This window comes from Chelonoidis abingdonii, chromosome 2 (assembly GCF_003597395.2).
Source record: "Chelonoidis abingdonii isolate Lonesome George chromosome 2, CheloAbing_2.0, whole genome shotgun sequence".
Lineage (NCBI taxonomy): Eukaryota > Metazoa > Chordata > Testudines > Testudinidae > Chelonoidis > Chelonoidis abingdonii.
Window position 1 is genome coordinate 8,812,140 of NC_133770.1, and position 18,824 is coordinate 8,830,963.

Genomic DNA, 18,824 nt, shown 5'->3' on the forward strand with positions numbered 1-18,824 from the left:
TCAAAACCAAAAGTCTTTGGAACTGGAAAACGGAAACTGTTTGTTTAGACAGTGTTAAAATGGGATGTTTCGACCATTTAAAAACTTTTTTTTTTTAACTAAACGTTTTTCAAGTCAAGAAATTCATTGAATGCCCCAGTTTCCTGTGAACAGTTTCACTTCCGATGAACTGGCCTTTTTCTACCAAAAAAAGCTGTATCGGAATATTCCCAACCGGTGCTCCCTATAACCACATCAAACTATTGGTCCAGGTATGTCTATGCTGCCGCAGAAGCTAAGTCGCCACTGGCTGACACCAGATGCTTCAGAGGAAGAAAAGAAGCATACAGGGTTCCTAGCTGGTGATGCCACGCTGTACTTGGGAAAGAAGGAGGGAATTTCCATTCTGAGAGCCCTGCAGTGTCACACACCCTGGAGGCTGAGCTTTGATTATCCTTATCAGCTTGCATAACTACAGACAGGGACGAACTGGCGGTGTCACAGGTCAGGACACTGCACTATGCTCATAGACCACAGCAGCTATGCTTCTTTCTTAGGAGAGATCCTCACACATGCATCCCTCAGCCTACTCCCTTGCGTAGATCCTTCCACCCAAACACTCTCCTCTGCATCCTTGGTAGATGGTCAGTATTTGAGTTCGGCACAATTACAAATTACAGGCTATTTCCTAGTAAAAATATTTATCGTTTTCAGGATGCTTGAGCATTACACGTATCATGGGACAAGCCCATCTGGCTACAAATGTTGTTGGTGCATAAGAAATCATCTAGTCAAAGCCCTTCTAAAAATCTAGCCACTATGCATCACTTGATAACTCCCTGCAGTAGAGTTCCGTAGCCTGTTTATACCCTGCCTAAAGGAGTCCTGTGTTTCCCCAGGGCAGGTGCAAGGATGTTTCACGCCTAGGCAAAACTTCCACCTTGTGCCTCCATCCCCCTTCCGCCATGAGGCACCCCCACCCCCGCAGCAGCTCCCCCCGGCCCAGGGAGCCGTGCGGCAGCTCCCCGCCCCAGCTTACCTCTGCTCCACCTCCTCCCTGAGCATGCAGTCGCCACTCCACTTCTCCTGCCTCCCAGGCTTGCGGCGCCAATCACACCCTTACTTGCTGCAGGCGGCCCTCCCCGTGCCCCCCTTCCCCAGGTCCCTCTGCCTAAATGCCAACGATCACTGGGGTGGTCGAAGATCCGGCCACTGCGGTTGCCGCCGAAGGACCCAAAATGCCCCCCCCCCCCAAATGCTTGCGCCATAGGCGACCACCTAGGTCGCCTAATGGATTGCACCGGCCCTGTGTTTCCCTGTATCAATTCCAGATTGACTGTCCGTTAGTGGAACCCAGTTACTGAGTTGTCAGCGTCTGTGTTTGATGATCCCTAGAATTTTCTGACACTTGAACAAAAAAACCTCATATCAGTCTCGAACTGGGCAAGCCTTTCAGAGTATGTGTACGCAGGACCGGCGCCAGGGTTTCTGGTGCCCTAGGCACCGGGCCATTTTGCCGCCCTGCGTGTGGGTCTCGTGGCTCCATGCCTGCGGCAGGTCCACCGGAGCCGCGGGACCAGCAGACCGTCCGCAGGTACGACTGCGGCAGGTCCACCGGAGCCGCCTGCCGCCCCTCCGGCAAAATGCCACCCCCGCCCCATAATGCTGACACCCTAGGCGACTGCCTAAGTCACCTAAATGAAAGCGCCGGCCCTGTGTGTACAGCTGGGGTGAGAGGGAAAGTGGATGAATCTTAACCTGCCAGTAGGAAATCAAGAACCCCACTGCAGATGGAGTGGTTTCAATCACATGTTGGCAATCCTGTTATTTAAAGGCTAGGACTCAGGATTCTATACCCATCTTTGCTACTCGTGTGAGACCTTCGGCAAATCACCTCAACTCCTTGGGCCTCTGCTTCTCTCCCTTCCCTCCCCGCCCCCATTTGTCTTGTCTGTTTTAACTGCAAGCTCTGGGGCAGGGCCTGTCTCTCACTATGTGTTTGTGCAGTGCCTAACACTATAGACAGCGGATACAGGGTTGCCAATTTTGGTTGGACATATTCCTGGAGATTTAATCACATGACATAATCTTTAATTCAAGATTAACCTTTAATTGCTGGAGACTCCAGGCCAAACCTGGAGGGTTGGCCACCCTAGGCAGATAGCACAGTCAGGGGAAGGCTGTGTCTTCCCAAACAGTCCGGCGTGGCCCTGCCCATGCTCCACTCCCAGTCCCCCTCCTTCCTGCTTCCAGTCCCTTCCTGCTCTTCGGTGGCCAGCCAAGAGGATGGGGCAGGCAGGCTGGTGCCAGTGAATACAAGGCCCAACACCACCCATCCGCTCAGTACTGGGGGCACTGGGACCACGCCACTCACCCAGTTTTCTGGGGCTGGAGCTGGGGGTGCTCCAGCTGCGTCACTCACCCGGCACTCTGGGGCAGGGGTGCTCTGGCCACACCACCCACCCCAGAATGCTGGGGCTGGGGGCACGCAGGGGAGCCAGTGGCCGTGGAAGGATGGGGTGTGCCCCAGGCTCTGACAGGGGAGGGTATGGAAGAGGAGGGGCAGGGCCTCGGGCAGAGGGAAAGGGGCGGTGGGCTAGCCTCCCGCAGCAGCACATTCACCCGCCACCCAGGCCTAGCACAATGAGGTACCAGTCTTGTTTGCTGCTACAGATAAATAAGAAGAATGTGAATACATTCAACGGCCCCTCCATTTGAAACAGCATCCGCGGAGCCTGTTGATTTGAACTGGTCCACGGAGTTATTCTGATGACAGGGGACTATGTTTTTTTTTTTTTTAAAGAAGAGGGCTTCCGTTTATACTGTGAAACAGCTTCCCAAAGGAGGGGTTGAAAGCCCCATCACCTGGGTCATTTCCAACTAAATCCGGACACTATGTTGTACAGTTGTATAGGGTTCTGTGACGAGGGAAGCCGGGGCTCAACCCTCCCTGTGGAGGAGGGGAGCCACACCGGCCTCGTCCTGTTCTCACCGGGTCCTGTCCCTCGGGTCCATGGTCCACTGTCTGGGCGTTCGGTCCCTGTGGAGTGGACTGGGACACGGCAAAGTCAGTGGGGCCCTGCCTTGGACGCAGGTGGGCACCAAACACAGTGCACTAGGCTCTGGCCCTGTGGGGCAGGGCAGAGCAACACACAGTCAGAGGGCTCTGGCCCTTTGGGGCAGGGCAGAGCAACAAACAAATAGTAGCTGTGGGGGCGAAGGGGGATACTGTCACCCGGCTACGGGTGGCAGGGGGAACGCAGGCCCACCCACTCCTCTGCGTTCCAGCCCGGGGCCCTAGTAGCGGCCGTCGCCGCTAGTGGCAGTCAGTGGGGATCCAGCCCGAAACACACTGACAGAGTGCTCGGGGGGATCCTAACCGAAACACACTGACAGCGCGGTCAGTGGGGATCCTGACCGACACACACGGTCATCGGCTCGGGGCCTTCTGCGGCTTGACTGTGGTCAGCCGCCCCCGGGCTACTTTCCATTCCCCCTTCGCGGCCTACCTGGTCCGCCGGGTCGTCGACCGTCATGGGCTCCTCCCAGTCCGGGTCAGGGGGTAGATCCGGTAGTACCTCTGGGTAGCTGGGCCAGGTCTGGTCCGGAGGCTCCTCCAGGCCGTAGTTGGGGCTGGGTAGCGGTGGTAGTTCCCGCAGCTCAGGGTCGTGGTTGCTGCGGGTCGGTTCCGGCAAGGCCTGGTCCCGGTCTCGGAGCTCGGCAGCCTCCCAGCGACGAGGGTCGTCCGGCACGTCTGCTCTCGCTGGCTGCTGAGCTCCAACTGAAGGCCGGCGCCCGGCTTTTATACATCCGGGTCGCCGCCTGACCCTTTGAGGGGCGGGGCTTCTGCCCGGAAGTTCCGCCCTGGGGGAAGATGGACGGGGCTCAACCCTCCCTGTGGAGGAGGGGATCCACACCGCCTCGCTACAGGTTCCAACAGCCAGAATTTGACCAAAGTATTGCAGCCAGCAGACAGCTCACCGATGGTATGCCACAGGCAGAGAACAAGAGGGACTGGTGCATGGTGCACCAATCATTCTGTTTCTGTCCATTCCTCAGGGACTTTTCCTGCCTAAAATCCCCTAAGCATGTGCAGCATCTGAGATGCACTAAGCAGCAGGATTTGAGCCTCCAACCTCCAGCAGTGACCTCTATCACTCAAGCTAAGCTACCAAGGGCTAGATTCACAAAGTGTGCTTAGGTGCTGCAACAGCTAACTCTTAGGTGCCCTGCCGCCAGTCAAATTCACAGCCTTGAGTTAGGCACCCTGTGCATTGGTTGGGGGGGGTTAGGCATCTCACAAAGGGATTCTCAGAAGCCAGTATGCTGAGCGGGGAGCCCCCTAAACTAGCCAGGAGTGAAATGCAGAGGAAAGAGGTAGGGCTGAGGACCCAGATCCTCAAAGGGACCTAATGCCCATTGATCTGGGGCTTAGGCACCTGACTGACAGGCCAGAGGGAGATGACTGTCTCCAGCTGGGATCCTCTGCCGGGACCCCTGTCCTGGGGTTAGGTGCCTATGACAGATCAGCCTTTACCCATGTAAAACCAGGGGAAGGGGTGTAAAGGCAAGACCCCCCTCCCCAGTGGTTAGGACACACAACTGGGATGCTGGGCCCTGTTTTCAAATCCCCTCTCTGCCTGCCTTGGAGCTGGGACTGGAACCCAGGTCTCCCACCACCAAACTGTTGGATATTCCCAGCTGAGGGTTTTCAGTCTCTCCTGATGCAGCTGTTCTACTTTTTGCACAATTAATTAGTTATTCAATGAAGCAGGGATGTGAACTTAACTCTTCAAACTCCCTGGTGAAGGAGCAAACCACTAGGCTATTGAGTCAATCTCTAGCTCTTGCTCACCCAGTTAATATTTAATCATTAATATTGAGGCTCCTTAATCTTTAGACCCATTTGCCAAGGGTTGAGGTGGATTCCCTTTTATTGAAGTACTTAAATTAAGGGCAGGGGGTAACATTTCCAATAATGCTTCAGTCACTTAGCAACCTAAGTCCCCTCCCATTGGAAGTCAAGGAGAATAAGGTGCCCAAGTCACTTAGGCTATTAACAATATGTGACAGATATTAAATATTATAAATCTCCTTTTAATGAGACCCTTGACTGCTCCATAGGTCACTTTTCAATGGAATATAATATTGTCTTTAGCCAACTGGCTACTTGGTTATATATGTAAGAGAGACACTATTTCCCCTGGCCTCTACTGAGTAGAATCAGTACTGATCTACTGTGTGTCATAGGCCTTTTAGTGTGAAAACTGAAGGAGTTTAAGGCAGGATAATCTGTTTTCAGTCCTCACTACTGCTGTGATGTTCAGAACATCTACAGCACAAAGCACAGTGACAATTTGAAATTCCTAGTAGGCCACAACAATATACTTCTCATTAACTGACTCTCAGGAAGATCACCAGCCTTAGCCCAGAGGTATCCCATCCTCATGTCAGTTTCTCTCACATTCCCTTTTTCAAGGATTATTCAGGGCTTGTCTACGCTACCCGCCAGATCGGTGGGCAGCGATTGATCCAGCGGGGGTCAATTTATCATATCTAATCTAGACGCGATAAATTGACCTCCGAGCGCTCTTCCGTCGACTCCAGTACTCCACTGGAGTGAGAGGTGCAGGCGGAGTCAACAGGGGAGTGTCAGCAGTCGCCTCACCGCGGTGAAGACACTGGTGAGTAGATCTAAGTACATCGACTTCTTGTTCATGTAGCTGAAGTTGTGTAACTTAGATCGACCCCACCCCCCTCAGTATAGACCAGGCCTCAGATCTCATGGTCACGTCAGGTTACTCCTCATCTCTTTCTTTTTAAAGAGACTAGATAACTTTACTATTATTCCTCCAGTTTTACCATCGCATCAGTCAACACTGAGCTGTAACTTTGCATCTTCCATCCAAGGCACTCTACAAACATCAACAAATTTAGCCTTGCAAACTCCCTGGGAGATAAGTATGATTGTCCGCTGTGTTCCAGATAAGGAAGCTGAGGGACAGAGAGAGATTATGTGACTTGCTCAAGGTCAGATAGGAAGTCTGCATAAGAGCTGGAAATAAAACCTCAGGTCTCCTGACTCCTAGTCTTCCTTAATTCTCCCTGCTGATAGTATCATTTGCCCACTCTGTCCACATGTCTCTGGCTGGATCAGAAATGTCCTGCATGGAGCGTGCAGCTGGCAAGTTCTGCGGCATAGAACCTCAAGATACTATGGACAAGAATTTCAAAAGTGGCTAGTGATTTCAAGTGCGTACATCTTAGGGGCCCAGTTTCAGACATCTTTGAGGGCCCTGACTTTCAGAAAGTGCTGACCGCCCACCCTCTGAGACTCAGCCCCCTTCAAATGGTCTAAAATTAAGCACTTAAAAGATTGCAGCAGACAAAATTACAAAGTCACTTTTGAAAATCTCAGCCATCACTGTAAGCAATATGAGATTTTAACTTGCAGAAGCTCAGAGACTCAGCGACCTGCTGCTGCAGGGATAAACAGTAGTTAAAATGCTCTTAAGCCTACATCCCCATTAACCTTCTCCTGCCAGCTGACTTTCCAGGAGCCCTCTTCAAGTTGTAACGAGCTGCCTGTCTCCTGCTACCAGAACCACCCAGAGAGGAATGAGGCTTGCTGACAAATGCATTGCACTCTCCTCTTATCTTTACTAAGTTTCTTGCATTTTTATATGGCATCTTAATAACCCCTCATTTCCATTACAAGTGCATGCTTTCCTTCTGCTTATCTGTATCTCTATGCACTCCTTCTCCATTCCTGCAGCCACACTGCCTGGGGCTATGACCTGGTGAGCTCTCCAAAGCTCAACCAGGTTCAGGTCTGCTTAGTAATTGGATGAAGGTTCTCAGATCAAATATGCTGCAGGAAGTGATTCACTAGATGGCGCTCTTCTATTTGCATCAATATTGAGCCCAATGTCCCAGCCTAAAGTTAGGGGTGAGAGATGAGATGCAAATCCAATGCCTCAATCACACGTCATCATTAAAAGATCCACTGGCATTATCTCAAGAGCAGGATTGTTAACCTCAGTGCTCTGGGCCAGATTTCAACAACATTCTGCCTGACTCAATTTCCCACATAGTTACAATTGGTTACCGTGCTGTTCACTTCCTGTTGCATGCAGTTAAACAGCTGATGTGTTCCACCCTAGAGGAAGCTGAATTTCACTGTCATTTGAGCAACCCCTACATGTATGGTTTGTAAGGTGCTCTGGGATCTTTCCATATGAGAGGTGTTATATAAAATATGAAGTTATTGTTAAGGAAAAAAATAAAAAATATCTCCAGAGCTGGAGAGTTTCTGTGCATGTGTAACATAAACACATGTGGGTATGGTGCTGTGACACCAAGACCACTAACAGATTAATGAGTCTCCTCTACAGCCTTAGCTAAGTGCTATGTGTCATTTAGTCCCAGGTTCAATCCTGCTTGCCAACAGCCAGGGTCTGTTGGTGTTACACATGCCTGAATAAAAGTATCATCTCCCTTGTATGCACTCAGTGACTTACTAACCTTTATAAGCATCCTGAAGTTGTATTCCAGGACATTGCTCATGTCTTTTGCTTGTAATTTCCTGCATGCTGTTTTATTTGTATATTGTTGAATTTGGTAGCCTTCCCAAAGAGAAGAGCCAATGCACAGGTTCTAGCTCAAAAATTCAAGCTAGTCAAGACCTCTCTGTTAACACGCAATATTCATTGGTTTCTGTCCGGAGAACATGTTAGGGTTTTGACGTGGCTTGTTAAATACTCTCCATATTACTAAGTGCAAATAACTGATTGAGCAGCCAGAAGTTAAAGCCATATGTTCCCATTCATAACAATCAGAATAGACTAAGGTCCATGAAATCTGGTTAAAAAAACAACAACCAATTAGTAAAGTTATCCAGACAGATCATCAGCTGGTGTAAATATGCATAGAGCCGTTGAAGTCAATGGATCTACACCAATTTAAACCAGCTGAAAATCTGCTTCTATGGCTATATTTTTTATTACAGCATGATCCTGATTATCCAAACAACATGGGTGACACTAAATTTGTTTGGATAACTGGTATTGCATAGACAAGGAGTTGACTTGTTAGGGAGATTTGTAAAGGGTCTCCAGGAGGCTGGAGTATCGTGACTGATCTGTGTTTTCCCGACAGTTATAGCTAGAGCCAGTTGGGACCTTTTTGATTAAATGTTTTTTGTCAAAAAATGCTGTTCCATTGGATTTCATGGAGGCGTATTGAATCTGACGGGAAGAGCGGGCTCTCTGGTCACTTCCAAGGAGAGAGAAAGACCCGAACTGGAAACCTGAACTTTCTGATCCAAAGCTGGATGTTCCAACTCTATTCCATGTCACAAAGACATTTGAGAAGTTTTGCATCCTGCTAGTGTGGAAAGAAAGCAAAATGTGAAACCTGCCATGTAATGGAATTGTTCTCCAACCACTCTAGTTATGGCTCAAGTGCATAAATGAAGGTTTTCCCAGAGACTTAGCCGCTGAACCTCATGATCACAATCCCTTTCAGTTGACCCAGCCAAAGGCTAAAAAAATTGCCGCCCACATTCCTAGCTGAACAGTCAGACATGAAAACAATCCTTTTAGGCAGCTCAGGGACGTGGCACCGAATTGGGCAAATAGACAAATCTTCAAGTGCACATAAGTATGAGGAATAAACAGAAAGAACTGGAAGTATTAATACATATGCTCAAGTATGATTTACTTGGCATCACAGACATGGTGGGATAAGTCTCAGGACTGGACTGTTGGTACACAGGGGTATAGCTTGTTCAGGAAGGACAAGCAGGATAAAAAGTGATGAGGTGTTGTTTGTATATTAAGAATATATACACTTGTTCTGAGGTCCAGAAGGAGGTGAGGGGCAGACCAGTTGAAATTCTCTGGGTAAAGACAAAAGGGGTAAAAAGTAGGGGTGATGTCAGGGTAGAGACCACCAATCAGGAAGAGGAGGTGGATCAGGCATTTCTAGAACACATAACAGAAATATCCAAAACACAAGACCTGGTAATAATGGATGACTTTAGCTACCCAGTCATCTGTTAGAAAGGTAACATGGCAAAACACAAAATGTCCAGTATATTCTTAGAATGTATTAAGGAAAAATGTATGTTTCAGAAAACAGAGGATGTTATAAGAAGGACAGTCATTTTAGACTTGATTCTGATCAATAGGGAGGAATTGGTAGCAAATCTGAAGGTGGAAGGCAATTTGGATGAAAGTGATCATTAAATGATAGATTTCATGATTCTAAGGAAAGGCGGGAGCGAGAGCAGCAGAATAAGGACAATGGGCTTCAGACCTCAACAAATGCAGGGAACTGGCAGGTAAGATCCCATGGGAAGAAAATCTAAGGGAAAAAGTTGTTCAGGAAAGCTGTCAGTTTCTCAAGGAGGCAGTTTTGAAGGTACAACTGCAAACTATTCTGATGCGATAGAAAGGTAGGAAGCACAGTAAGCGGGCAATATGGCTCCATCTGGAACTCTTTAATGACTTCAAAATCAAAAAGGAATACTACAGAAAGTGGAAACATAGATGAATTGCTAAGGATGAGTACAAAAGAATGGAACAACCATGTAGTGACAAAATCAGATAGGCTAAGACACAAAATGAGTTACACTTAGCAAGGAACAAGGAACCTAAAGGCAACAAGAAGGTGCTATTTAAATATATTAGGAGCAAGAGAAAAACTAAGAGAATGTAGTTCCTCTACTTAGCAGAGAAGGAGAGTTATTATGGATGACATTAAGAAGGCTAATGAGTTGAATGCCTATTTTGCTACAATTTTCATGAAATATGTTAATGATGTTCAGACACTCAGCACAATTAGAATTAACAACAAAGGGGAAGGAATGCAAGCCAAAAGAGGGAAAGAACAGGTTAAAGAATATTTAGATAAGTTAGATGTAGTCATGCTGAAGGACAGGATTTGAATTTAAAGTAACCTTGACAATGCAGAGAATTGGTCTGAATTCAACAGATGAAATTCAATAAAGACAAATGCAAAGTACTTCATTTAGGAATGAAAACTCAAATCACAACTACAGAGTGAGCAATAAATGGCTAGTTGGTAGTACTGCTGAAAAAGATCTGGGGGTTATAGTGGATCACAAACTGAATGAGAGTGAACAGTGTGATGCATCTGCAAAAGAAAAGGCTCATATCATTCTGGGGCATACTAACAAGAGTGTCGTACATAAGACATGGGAGGTAATTGTCCACTGTACTTAGCACTGGTGAGGCTTCAGCTGGAGCACTGTGTCCACCTCTGGGTGCCATACATTAGGGAAGATGCAGAGAAATTGTTGAGAGTCCAGAGAAGAGCAACCAAATGGATCAAAGGTTTAAAAACCTGACCTCTGAGGAAAGGTTAAAAAATTGGGCACGTTTAGTCTTGAGAAAAGAAGACTGAGGGGCAACCTGATAATCTTCAGCTATGGTACGAGCTGTTATAAAGAGGACTGTGATCAATTGTTCTCCAATCCACTGAAGGTGGGACAAGAAATGATGGGCTTAATCTGCAGCAAGGAAGATTTAGGTTAGATACCAGGAAGAACTTTCTAACTATAAGGGTAGTTAAACTCTGAAATAGGCTTCTAAGGGAGGCTGTGGAATCTCCGTCACTGGAGGTTTTTTAAGAACAGGTTGAACAAACATCTGTCAGGGATGGTCTAGAAATACTTGGCCCTGTCTCAGCAGAGGGGGCTGGACTGGATGACTTCTCGAGGTCTCTTCCAGCCCTACATTTCTATGATTCTATAAGATGCAGTGTATTGGACGCAGCATTCGAGTGAGCTGGTCGGGTAGCAGAAAGAGTGTGTTTCAAGGCAAGATGAGGAGGATGACACTTGGTATGAATGGTGAGGGAAGCAGACTGCTGGAATAGCAAGCCGTCCTGGTGTTTTCCCAGCTGCCAACCATCAGCAGTCCTCAACATTCTGTGGAACCAGCCATACCATTTGCAGAGCCCTGAAAAGCCTGGGCTAGTCACAGGGCTCTGAAAAATGTGTGGTTTATCTGGCCTTGGTCCCATTGCCAGAGAGTGGAGTCTGGCAGCAGAGAGGTCTCCCCTTCCCCAGGGGTGATTGGGGCCCAGTCTGTATGTACCTGAATCAGTGCTGGATGCTGCAACTCAGAGTGTAACATTTGGCCTTTTGCTTACTAGGGCCTGATCCAAAGTCCATTGCATGGAGGCTTTCCACTGACTCATTGTATCTTGCAGTGCTGAAAATGGCCCTGCCTGGAAATGGGATTCTTACATCAGGAGGCGGGTTTCCTAGCCTGCTACTGTGTTCTTCAGAGGAGGTGCTCATGTCATTCCGTTAGGAAGGGTCACTCACGTTCACCACTCAGTAACAAATCCCTGCATCCTTCCCTCTTCCACAGCTACCAGGGAGTCGGCCTTCGTCCACGCCATTGCCTCCGCGGGTGTTGCTTTTGCGGTGACCAGATCCTGCGCCGAGGGCTCAGCCACCATCTGCGGCTGTGATACTCGCCACAAGGGACCCCCCGGGGAAGGCTGGAAATGGGGAGGCTGCAGTGAAGACGTGGAGTTTGGGACCATGGTTTCTCGAGAGTTTGCGGATGCCCGGGAGAACAGGCCAGATGCTCGGTCAGCCATGAACAGGCACAACAACGAAGCTGGGAGAACAGTAAGGCCATGCAGTTTCATTTTATTGAACCCCTAAAAATATTTCCTTCCACCCCCCTCCACTCCCGAAAATCCTAGGTGAACGGCAAGAAGAACCTCAGGTGAACTGGGTTCAACATTGCAGACCCCTACTTCCCAGTGTGTGTTATAGATTCCCCTCTGTGTCTGATCTACAGAGGATAAGAGTCTGCTATAGCTGCCAGCTATGGGTCTTAGGCCTAGATCCTCAAATGCATTTAGGTGCCTAACTCCAATTGAGGGCATGCCTTTGAGGATTTTGGCCTTAGCCTGTTAGTTCAAGCCATGGAAGTTCATGTGCTCAGCTCTGAAAATCTTAGGTTCAGTACAAATGAAATCTAAGAGGATGGTCATCACATGCAGACTTCCCTGTGCTCACAGCCTGGTTTCTGTGCCTCTTCACGCCTAGCAGGTGCCTAAAATAACCCCACATTTACTCTCAGTGCCTGTGGTTAGCACCAACCTGCCATGGGGAAAAGGACTTGCTGTCAATTGGACAATTTCAGCCTGTCCATCCAGTGCACCTGCTTCCTAGCACCACCAGGAAACTTTCTTGGCTTGGAGCTAACTTCTCCAACCCTCACCCCACTATATGCCTCACAAAAGTTGCTTCCTGTTCTTTCCTCACTACAGAGAGCTCGTGGTTTCTCTTATATAGGGATCAAACTTCATTAAATCACAGAATCAAAATACCTTAACCTGATCCTACTCCCTTATTAAGTTGTTATTGACAATGGGGGAAGGAATGGGGCCTATCCACTTCCATAGCAACATATGAGTACGAAGTAGTCGCTCTTCCAATATAGAGTTCCACTACAGTATGTAACCACAGTACAGAACAGGCCAAAACCTCAGAGCAAGATCCTCAACTGATGGAGATGGGTGAAGCTAGGGTGACCAGATGTCCCGATTTTATAGGGACAGGCCCAATTTTGGGGTATTTTTCTTATATAGGCTCCTATTACCCCCCTCCGCCATCCTGATTTTTCACTCTTGCTGTCTGGTCACCCTAAGTGAAGCTCCATTGAAGCCAATGGATTTATTCCAGTCTACATCAGCTAAGAATCTGGCCCGAGACGTGGAGCACAGACCTTTAAAATTCAAGATGAAGTCCCACCACAAAATGAGGGATGCAGCAACTAAATAGTAGAAGAGGGAAGCAAGACATATCGCCAGGGTCATTCTACATAAAGTTGTCCATCGGGGCCTGGGTACCGTGGGTTACTCAGCATTTTTGATGGCAGGAAAAGACAGGGCTGGGTAGGATGGAAATGAGGGATTTGTCTCATAACGAGAATCAATAAAAAGATACAATAGTAGCTAAGTTCAACAGCGACAATTTAGGCTCTTGTCTGGGCTATCTTCATCATCAGTCCATCCTCAAGACTCCGATTTGTAGGCCCCTTACAAATATCATAGATCAGATAGAAAATGGCCGAACATTAAAACTGAAATCCTGTTGCTTCAGAAATAGCATATGTTTTCCATTCACACCATGCTAACACTCATTAGGTGCACAAGTTCCAATCCTCCAGATTCAAGTATTTCCAGCTAATAAAACTGAGCAGTAGGGGAAGTCTGAACCAATTTTCATAAGAATTCAAATCCAATCTCCAGACCAAAAGTTTTGACTGAGATTTAGATGATTATATGAACCAAACATTTTGCGGTTCTCCCATCACTAATTACAATCTCCTTGGCAGTGAATGAAGCTGCCTAACTGGCAAAAAAAAAAAAAAAACACCCAAAAAACATTGATCGCACATAGTAATTGCTGATTCATGGCAAATCTTTTGGACTTAACTTGATACTAGTCTGTTCATGCATTCAGAAATTTGCTGATCAGCTCTGAATAACACAGCATATTGAGTAAATGGTATCAGGCTTTCCTCCACCTCCAAAATGGTGGTAAGCAGTGCTGTGGAAATCTTTGAATCAATTTCAGCCATGGATGAGGCAAGCATAAGTCTCATTGAAGTCAATGGTGATTTCTTCCGTTTAGACCAGGACTGAATTTCACCCACTCCATCTGGTAACCATGCCACCCGTAGATGCAGCATTGCCAACACCAAGCCTTCAAAGAACTCAAGAGTCAGACTTCTCAAATCATGAGACCGGCTTAAAAAATAATCATAAGTTTTGTGTTCTTTTCATTTACCTTCTGGTTTCTGCACCATTGGCAACCTAGGGGGTGGGGGAGGCTAGAAACGTACTTTTTGTTTTTTCAAATGAAAGCTGAGGTTCTCACCTATTCACCTGCCTCCAGGAGCTGGGGCCTTAAGGAAAATGCCAACTACCATGAGGCTCGTGATAAAATTGCAAGAGTTGGCAACACTGTAAGCTGTGCTTTCAGCTGTTAAGGTGTGACCTGCTCGACACACTGTTGAGAGGCCGGTGAAGAAAATCCTAGGGTGCAGCAGGAAGTGGCATTGGTGATTCAGTAGGTGACACTCTCCTCCTTGACTCGAGTCTCTTTTGCAAGAAAAGGGAGCTCTGATGACCGGGCTAAATTGTTGTTTGAATAATCATAGCACATTTCGCTTGTGAATTCTCCCTGCAGTTTAAATCGGCTTATGAATCCTCCTTCATTCCCTGTCTTAAAAGTATTGTTTAGCTTGTCTAAGTGCCGTTAAAAAGCTGCAGTAGTCCACCTCAGAGGTGGCTGCATTTCACTCCTGAGCAAAGTGGTCTTTCTGTGTGAATAGAGCTATAGAAATATTTACATACACAGGTACAGGAATGACTTCACCCATCATCGAAAGCACTTTATGGAGACCACATCCAATCCCTGACTGGTGTATATCAGTGTAGTTAATGAAGCTAAACTGGTTTACCCCAGCTGAGGAACTCCGCCTGGCATTCTTTGGGATGAAAAGTGCTAGGTAAATAACAGAATGTATTACTAATCCATATTATGGGCTAATAATTTCCCTCTTCCCTTTTTCTCTCCTTTCCAGTCCATTATTGATCACATGCATCTGAAGTGCAAATGTCATGGTCTGTCAGGCAGCTGTGAGGTGAAGACGTGCTGGTGGTCCCAGCCGGATTTCCGGGTCATTGGTGACTATCTCAAGGACAAGTACGACAGTGCTTCTGAAATGGTGGTGGAGAAGCATCGGGAGTCCCGTGGCTGGGTCGAGACGCTCAGGCCCAAGTACAGCTTCTTCAAGGCCCCAACTGAGAGAGATCTGGTTTACTACGAGAACTCACCAAACTTTTGTGAGCCGAACCCCGAGACGGGCTCCTTTGGGACCCGCGACCGGATCTGCAACGTCACCTCCCACGGGATAGACGGATGCGACCTTCTGTGCTGCGGCCGCGGGCACAACACAAGGACTGAGAAACGGAAAGAGAAGTGCCACTGTATCTTCCACTGGTGCTGCTACGTCAGCTGCCAGGAATGCATACGAGTCTACGACGTTCACACGTGCAAGTAAAGCAGGAGTTCCCTGGACAGGCTCCATGCGGAGAAATGGATTTGAGCCTGCTTCTTCCGAGGTTGTGTAGATGGGAAAGATCTACTTTTTTTATAGTAAAAGAAAAAATAAAAAAGGCTAAAACTGGCTGGATAGAATAGATCTAATGACTTCTAGGTCGTCCCAAGATGCATCTGGAGGCTAACATTACAAATATGGAAGTCCATACAAAAAGATTATGCACCGGTTAGGAGACTGTGATTTTTTTAACTACCCAACAGAACAGAACTGCAGAGAAGATTGTTAGCAGGGGGCATGGCTCTTCGCTCTTCTCTCAACTAACCTAAAGAGACTCCTGCTATTAAGTGTCCTTTGAAAGACTTGCAACTTCCTAAACATCTGCTGTTCCCAACCCAATAGGAAGAGGTGATGTTGGACAACAGCTCTGAACGTACTGAGATCCTTTCCAAGCTCCAGCAACCAGAGTCTGTGTGCAACATGAATGGCAAAAAATTAAAATAAAATAAAATATTCAATTCATTAAAAAAAAACCCTTCTTCCACTTCTTCTGGGAACAGGGGAATTCTGCAAACATTCCTTAGTGCTATAGAATGGACGAGCTCTTAGCATGAACTTTTTAACCTAGTGGTTTCTGCCAGATTTGACATAGGACACAGTGACACATTTAGTACTTCTGCAGAGAAAGAGACTGCTGATGGATTACTACCAAGGGCCCACTGACACCAATGCAACAGGCGTGGTAGATGCTGTGATCTGTATACACATGTGTGCATGTCGTACGTAAAAACTCAGTGCACAGATGGGGACCCAGCAAACGCATGGCCACAGAGACCAAGATGGCTCTTTTTCCTCAGCAGACACACCAGCAGACATTGACCCAACTGTGGCTGTGGAGGCAGGGGTGTGACTCAGCCGATTAGAAGGAGGCTGCCCGTTGAGACGTGCAATGGGGTAGGGCACAAACTGCCTGTGATTAAGGTGGTGAGGACATCGTTTGCACCACAGGCCAGCAAGGAAAGGAGAGCAGGAAAGGTGTTTCCCCACCTCTGCTTAAGAAAAAAGTAACTTTTGAAAGTGCACTTAGTTCATTTCATCGGCTCCATACAGCTCATGCAGGCTAATCGGGGGGCTCAGCAGAACCCTCAGAACAGAAATCTGTAGGGAACAGCGGTTCTGCAGGACTGCATGTTATGTGTTGATAGACAAACCCTGAACTGAAACAGCCTTGGACTCTGGGCAAGTTTGGAGCCAGATCCAACCTCCGCAACTAGTGTCTCTATAACAGGCCAAATCAAAAACCGTGTGTCCGAACCTTCCTCGACTTTGGGAAAGTTTGGATCCAGCTCCAAATCCCAACTCTGCAGCACAGCCCTATCTCTGCTGTTCAGCTGTTTCGCCTCTTTGACTCCATTCCTTTGCCTGTGTTGTGTTGCAAGCTGTCGTACCTCTGATACCTAGATCAGGATTGCCAATTTACAGTAGCAAATGTAACTTGCTGAATGGTAATCCAGGCTCCACCTGGGGTTGTGGGTTCTCAGGCCAGACTCTTCACTCCCTCACACTGGCTTTGACAGCAGTATAACCCGATTGGTTTTGGTTGCATTATTCCTGTTTTACACTGGTGTAAGTGAGAGGTGAATGAAGCACAGAGTCACATCACGCGTAGCCTTTGCCTCCTTTGTGTCTCCCCCTCTTTTCCCCACCTGCTGGGGGTCCTATCTAGAGAAATGAGAAAGGGACTGATTTATTTTTCCTTTTGCCATCAAGAATTGCAGAAATGGAAATGAGGCTAGAGCAATGGGAGCCTTTCCACCGACTGCCAGGGGAGCTGGATCACAACTCTGGGCTAGGCTGTGACTACACACCTGAGTGGAAAGATACAAGCACCTCCTCGATCCCCACATGCTGACTTGCTCTCTGCAACCTGAGCAGGCGAGCTGGGAGAATGCAGCCGAGACAAGGAATGAACGGAGTCTAATTCCCACGGAGAAAAACGGGGAGGGAGTTGTGCCCCAGAGGCATGTCTCTGAGTCCCAGTGCCTCCCGGACTACTTCTAAATTGAGCTGTGCCCAGAGGCACAAGCTAGCCCTCTGAATTGACGGGGTCACTTTTGTCTACTCTGTGTGTAAAGGCTGAGTGATGCCAGAGTGACTTCATCTGTAGGTTTAGAAAAGAGAAAGAATGTATAAATAGAGAATTAGGCATGGTTTTGCATCCCTGCCCATCTTGGCTAATAGCCATTGCAGAAAGAAATGGCCCAGGATAGAGATATTTGTGCACTAGCTTTAAAAGGAAGGGAAACAGCTGGACATTTTAGAAAATCTTATCTGAAGTGGAAGGAATCCTTAAAGCAAACTGGAAAAGATTTGGTAAGGAAAAATAAATAAATAAATAAATGCAGTTCATGATAAACACATGGGCAGACGCGAGGCCGGTCGCTTAACACACTTCTAGAAAGAGCTCGCATGCCTTGAGGATGAGGGCTGCACCATAGCCTGAATAGCACAGAGCACGTGTGTGGGTTTAGCAATCACTGGGGGGCCAACTTCACTGCTGGTGCAATTCCATGGACTTTCAATGGGATTAGACCAGCAGAGAATTTAGGCCTTATACACTGGAGTAAGGTAGTTTAAAATCTGTCCCTGTTTAACGCCCATGCAAAGACATGAGTTAGGGGTTCTGAGTGTCCCTGGGGAGAACCAGTCAGCCTGACTCTAGTCTCACATCACTTCTGCAGCGTTCTAGCTCCACCAAGAGTTACTTCTGATTTACCCCACTATGAGTGTGATCAGAATCAAGCCCACTATCACTAGCTCTCAGCTCTGCTTGGGAAGTGTGAGGAAAAGTCTAGGCACTTGCTAAGCAATGGCCTGTTCCGGGAAACACAAAATCTTGAGCCTAAATTATGGCAGATGGGTAAAATGAGGAATGGATCTGTTGTGGAGATGGGCCTCAAGGTACCATGTTTAGACTGGGGTGCAGATTTCAAACAGTTTGACATTTGGGGTGCCCCCCGCAAAACCAAGGATTTTGAACAAGGCCCATATCCAATTTCTCAACATCTTTCTTGCTCTAATGTAAATATTCATCATCATATAGCCTAAGGAGGTGATCCAGCCCCCATTTAAACCAGTGAAAAGACAACTGCATGCATTCTGTTAATGGCCCCAAATGTATTTGTGAGTTCTAGTCCCAGGTCGGACTCTGCACAGGCGAGAGAGATGGTTTAGCGAGAGGTCTGGGTGCCACAGGTCTGCTAGCCCCGAGATTGGCTCCATCTATAACCTTGGAGAAGTCATTGGGACCTCATGTTGCAAAACTGGCCACTGATTTTGGGCACTCAATTTGAGGTGTCTTATGGAGTCTCACTTTGAATTTGTACCCAAGACCCAAGGCCACGTCTGGAAAATTAGGGCCACAGCCTGTCTGCTTCAAGTTGTCATATTGTGTAACAGGAGTGAAACCACCTGCTTCCCTGAGGTGTCGTATTCATTACTTACTGTCTGGGAAGCACTTTGCAAATGTCAAATGCTAAGAGTCACCATAATCTTAAACAGGTTTCACAAAATCTTTCCCTTCCACCTTTATTTATTCTGTACACACAGCACACTTAGGTCAAAAACCACAGCACCATTCATCTCCTAACGCTGACAAATGTGAACTGTCCCACCCACCCTGAATAAAACGCAGTGTTTTTCCCTTGTCTTCTTGCGTGTGACCAA

The 18,824-nt window shown here is 47.4% G+C and overlaps 1 protein-coding gene across 1 annotated transcript in view; it reads left to right on the forward strand.

Moving 5' to 3' along the window:
• WNT3A (Wnt family member 3A) overlaps positions 1-17,503 on the forward strand; it is a 61,448-nt gene extending 43,945 nt beyond the window's left edge. Inside the window, exons 2-3 of the mRNA XM_032765418.2 lie at positions 11,382-11,647; positions 14,622-17,503. Of these exons, the coding sequence (XP_032621309.2) occupies positions 11,382-11,647; positions 14,622-15,101 (746 nt within the window). The 3' untranslated portion in view covers positions 15,102-17,503. The remainder of the gene's footprint in view (positions 1-11,381; positions 11,648-14,621) is intronic.
• The last annotated feature ends 1,321 nt before the right edge of the window (positions 17,504-18,824 follow it).